Source organism: Mytilus edulis, chromosome 11 (genome assembly GCF_963676685.1).
Source record: "Mytilus edulis chromosome 11, xbMytEdul2.2, whole genome shotgun sequence".
Taxonomy (NCBI): domain Eukaryota; kingdom Metazoa; phylum Mollusca; class Bivalvia; order Mytilida; family Mytilidae; genus Mytilus; species Mytilus edulis.
This window is the reverse complement of record NC_092354.1, coordinates 71,019,133-71,024,630: the sequence shown is the minus strand read 5'-3', so window position 1 is coordinate 71,024,630 and position 5,498 is coordinate 71,019,133. Positions and strand designations below refer to the sequence as shown.

At 34.3% G+C, this 5,498-nt stretch overlaps 1 protein-coding gene across 1 annotated transcript; it reads left to right on the top strand.

Annotated features, from left to right (window-relative positions):
* Nucleotides 1-863: 863 nt before the first annotated feature.
* On the top strand, nt 864-4,521 carry LOC139494553 (IgGFc-binding protein-like). Its single transcript, XM_071282713.1, has 2 exons — nt 864-2,117; nt 4,471-4,521. The coding sequence occupies exons 1-2, from the start codon at nt 864-866 to the stop codon at nt 4,519-4,521; spliced, it is 1,305 nt and encodes a 434-aa protein (XP_071138814.1).
* Nucleotides 4,522-5,498: the final 977 nt, after the last annotated feature.

Sequence of the window (5,498 nt, the reverse complement as noted above, 5' to 3'; positions counted from 1 at the left end):
AATGAACACTTTAGAATTGTGCTGAAACAATGCTTTTGCGGAAAATAAAATACTTTGAAATTCATCCGACGTATTTTTGGTTTATCCCTCTTTCATTTGTACAAGTACAAATAAAGCAAACCTGTTATTTGTAAAATGCAAGATAATTCCGACCAGCAAAAGTCATTTGGTCATTCCTCCAGTATCATTTAAAAACGTTTTTCATATCAATACACTCATTACAGATACGTGTCGTACATTTTGTTTACCATACGCGCCTTTCTATTATTTTAGAATTTCTAGTGACGCTGAAATATAAACATGGTAAAAATGCCAAATAGAGAACGAACATAAATGTACGTAATCTCGAGCGGTTTTGTAAAATACTGAAATTATATAGCTTAAATGTGACTGTCTAAGTGAGATGTATTAATCAAATTATCGTCTTGCAAAGGAACATTTGACCATCCTATTTACAGTACAACAAGGCCTTAAAAGAAATGACATCATGTATACTCAACATGCGCTGTAAACAAAATGTGAATGCTATAAATCATAAAGCATCAGCTAAATCTCATGTATGAAATTCTCTGTTATATTTTCGGATACTGAAGTAAAATGTCTGCTGAATTACAAATTAAATGGATTTGTTTAGTATTCCTTAAAAAAGACGTAATTTTCTTGATTCAAGTCATAGATTCATGTATTGATATTTCATGCACTAGGTATGTTTTTAGCACACAACTGACAAAATTGCATTTGGCCATCTATATACAAACCACAGTTAGACCGTAGCATACATGTATGGTTATTGAATAGTAATATTTCTGCCTTATTGGTCAATTTCAAAACCACTATTTGTTTTTATTATCAAATAATAACGAATGTATTTTACAGGAAAAGACAATAAAGGTAGACATTTTATATTCGGTTTCATGGATAACCTACTCCTAGGAACACTTGAGGTATTTATAACAACGGACAACTTCCACTCGGTGAGAGCTATCATAACTACTCCGCTGTTTGATTCAACCTTTTCAAGGACAATAACATTAAATAGAAATGTCATTTCAAGCGTTACATTTGATTTAAATATTCGCGGTATTGGAACAGAATTAAGCAATAAAGGTATTGATATTCAATCTGATGCTGAAATTACTGTATATGCTGTCAACAAACAAAAAGTTACAACAGATGCATTTATTGTTTTTCCAATTGATGCCCTTGGAGACGAGTATTACATTTTAACTTGGAATGTACGGTCCGAATTTATGATCATTGCTACCATGGACAATACTGTCATTTATCTCACAACTGGTAAAGGAGCGACACCAATCGTGTATAAAGGTGTTACGTATACTACCGGAATGACATTAAGAATAATTATGAAAAGGTATGAATCATTTCACGTTTTTGGTGGAACAACATCTGATTTTTCTGGAACGAATGTTAAATCCAGTGAAGTAATAACTGTTATGAGTGGTAGCCAGTGTAGTAATATAGGTGGTGGGGCATGTGATCATCTATGCTCACAACTGACATCTTTTGACACATTTGGTAAACAATTTGTATCTATGAATATGCCGAATTGTAATGTACCTGTGGATTTTAAAATTGTGACAAGTAGCAGCAATACTAATGTCAATATAAACGGGAAAGCTGTAGTTCATTTGGCAACAGCTGGTGATGTACATACATTTCAAATTACTGATCAAACGTCAAGAACCATTGTAGCAGATAAACCTATTGCGTTGGCATTCTTTGCAGAGGGAGGTTGTGGTTCAGACCAAGGAGACCCTGCAATGATCTTAATGCCTCCAATAGAACAATTTGCAGCTGACTATACTTTTTCAACAATTAAGACTCCGGGAAACCCATTTCAAAATGCTCTAACAGTTGTGATTCCTTCAAGAGAAATAAATGGTCTTTCACTAGATGGGCAACCAATGACCTCATATCATTGGCGGCAGGTGCATGGAAGCAGTGATTTAAAAATTACCAATGTGAATATAGTAGACGGACCTCATACTATTTTCCATAAAAACCCAACAGTTACATTTATAGCAGTTTCAACAGGGACAGCAGAATTCAATTCATATGGATATATCGCAGGACAACGGTTAGCTCCAATAAACAGTGTAAGTGTTAAAGAAACTCACCATATATACCTTCCACATAGCCACATTTCCCTATTTCATATATTCATTGTTTTAAGAGAACTTGTTATAAGCATTAGGCAATACTAATAAATACTTGTTTTCCATGTTTACAGGAAAAAAACAAAATTTGTTATTGAAGTCATAACTTAAGGGCATACAATACAGTTACAGTTTGGTAATGACGTTGCTAACGTAAATTGATATTTTCACATCGTCAAACTGTGACTTATCGGAAAAAAATGCAGTGTTTTTACTAATTTTTATCATTCAAACTGATTTAACTTGAAAACAAGTTTATGGACCCCTCGCTTTAAAAGTAACATTTGGTTTGATTACGCATTAACATAATGTATACCAATTTTGATGAATAAGTTAATAGTGTCTTTTTTAAATTTGATAAATATACAGCATGAACATTTGATAAATATGAGTTATTTGTAAAAATAAAATGTAAACACTTATGCTTTAAAACAAAACAAGTTATGGATTGTTTTCGAAAGAAAAAATACGTCCACAAATCCGAAATATCTGAAATTTCAACCTCAATTTTACTGAAAAAGTAGCACATGAATATATGTTTTGACTACATATTTCACAACGAACCCACGACACATCTATACAGCGCCACTACATTCGATTTGGTCAAATCGCGGGTAATCTGTGATCGTCGTACGACAGTCGCATGATATTTTGAGCACCGTGGCGCCGTCTTGTGTCGTGGGATGTTAATTGGACATGCACCTTTTTTGCTCTACGATTTTTTGTCGTGTCACTGTCTTGTGGCTGTCGTGAGAGTAACTTACCACAGTCGTGCGACTGTCCTGTCATAAACATATTTTCGTGGGTACAAACACAAACCATTTTAATAAAAACAATCGTACAACCGTAGCACGACTATCGTACGACAATCTCACGACTGTCGCAAGGCACTCGTGATACAGTCGCATGATTGTCTCACGAATATCAAGTTTCGTACGAAGTTCGTCGTGCAACATATTTTCGTTTTTTGTAGAAGAAAACAATTCGGCGGGAATGAATTTTGGAAAAACAAACCGTCTGCCATTTATGGAGGACGGCTATTCCATCTGAACGAATACGTTTAGACCTGTTAAATTAGGCGCCTTGACGGGCTCCAACAAGAGCAAACTATGGTCATCTTAGCGTTGATTCGAGCCCGTGTATAGGAACCAGCGACATCCTAGTCTGAATTCTCTGTATAGTTATAATATAAACTAATACGAAAAACGTCGTTTACCTAGACCGAACTCATAATGAAACTGAACAATATTGAACCAAAATGGCAAATGGCAAACAATAAATCTGACCTTCTTTATATACAAGTAGTTCAGAGTCAGACGCGCGAGTAGTCTGTGTCCCGGCCGTTATTGAAATTCTTGATAAGACATTATATATTTTTATATTCCAAAGGCATACTGGAAAATTAAACGGAGGGGACCAACCTAACGTGCGAGTGATCCACGACTGGTGTGCGACAGTCGTACGACAGTGGCACGATAGTAGTACGACAGCGACACGACAGCAACACGTGCATCCCATGACATGAAAACCTGAAAAACAGCCCAAAACAACTCACGATTACCGTACGACTGTCGCACGACCAACTTGCGACAAACCCTCGACAGTACACTTACAATTTGTTTTTCTGTCGTGTACCCATCGTGGAACCATTGTGGACATGTCGTAGTTGTTGTGACCACTCGACATCTTTTTTTTGACATTTTGCACGACTATTCTATAGATCTTCCATGACAAAAAATCGCACGATCTGTTTTGACCGGTGCTTTAAAGTCAACGTAGAGGCATTTTGATCTTATAAATAAATTAGTTTACAGTAAGTGGCTGTATATCACAAATACCTTTATGATCAATGCACTTTGACTGCGAAAACAGAACAGTTGCAATATAAACAATCGTGAGGAATTTTCGATTGACGATGCACAGTACCAGAACATTTGTTACTCCCAGTATTTCCAGTAGATACATTATTTTAAAAGTGTTTAATAGGTTTTGAAACCATGAACTGGTTAATAGTCTTTATACGTTAACATATTTGTTTCCAGTAAAACGCATCATATACCGTAAATTGTTTTTGAAAATGACAAAGACGTTGAAAAAGTAAATGGATTCTTGTATTATATTATAATCAAAAATGTTCCAAGGCATTATAATATTATAATGTCGCGGAAAATATACTCAACATAGATACCAGGATTACATTCGTATTTACTCCAGACGCGCGTTTCGTCTACAAAAGACTCATTGGTGATGCTCGAAAAATCATTCTTGACATTATGTTTTTGCCTTTTTGTAGGTGAATTCAGTTCTAACATCTCATGACTGGTATAATTTATACACGGTTTAAAATTTCCGAAAATCTAGGCAACCTAGTCAAATTATTATCGCATTAGTATGCACAACAATGGAGCCACTGCCTTGTTCTAAAAATGAATAAGTTATTCTTTTATCATAATTTTTGAATAATATTTTGTTTGCATATGAAAATAAATCTATTTCCCTTTAAGTAATTTGGTTAATACATTCATTGTATGTCCCTTTAATCACACTTTAAATACCTTTTTAGTACTGCAATGTTAGTATGACCATACCAGGAGACATAGTTGACAATGATTGCGATGGTCTGATAGACGAGGAGCTTTTAGATGGAACAGGTAATTTCTAAGGAGAAAGTAGGACTTAATGCTTGTTTAATCGATGTTTAAGTGGCACCTTTTTCTTCTTCCTTTATACTTCCCACCTCTCTAGGAGCACTCAAATGAGATAAGGTTTAAATGTATTAACCGCACTGAAACAACGGTATGTCAAAATATAATGGATTCTTAATTGTTTCATTTATTTCATTTATACACAGCTACTTTTGCAGAGGTACTATTTCTCTACCAAAATCTGTAGTACTGGACATTTACTTTTAATATTCAGAACTATTTTGTTACTTTAAAATTATTGTAATATTTAGGTACCTGTATTTTACAGTACAGGATTCATGCTTGAAATTTAATTACTACAAAATTTTGGTTACATGATAACATTTTCAGCATTTTGAAAGTTTGCCTATCTCAAATCTCTTTCAGCATGTTCAGTTATGATGTTCAAACATGGAATATTGTGATCACTATTGGTATTATTTCTGTTCCAAAAATAGGTTGTACAAATCAAGTACTGAAAATTATAGGTCCCTAAGTATTACAATATATACAATAAGTAATGAGATAGCACTAAATATTAAAAGTAAATTTCTAGTACTTCATGTTTTGAGTACAGACATAGAACTATGCAAAAGAAGCAGTGTAGCTCATCAATAAATAAGATTCGTCTAAGTGA

What these genes read in the sequence shown, in the direction of transcription:
- LOC139494553 (XM_071282713.1), top strand. Translation starts at nt 864, where the DNA reads ATGTATTTTACAGGAAAAGACAATAAAGGTAGACATTTTATATTCGGT. An exon ending in GGTTAGCTCCAATAAACAGT is followed by an intron (nt 2,118 to 4,470) that starts GTAAGTGTTAAA and finishes GCCTTTTTGTAG; the next exon opens with GTGAATTCAGTTCTAACATC.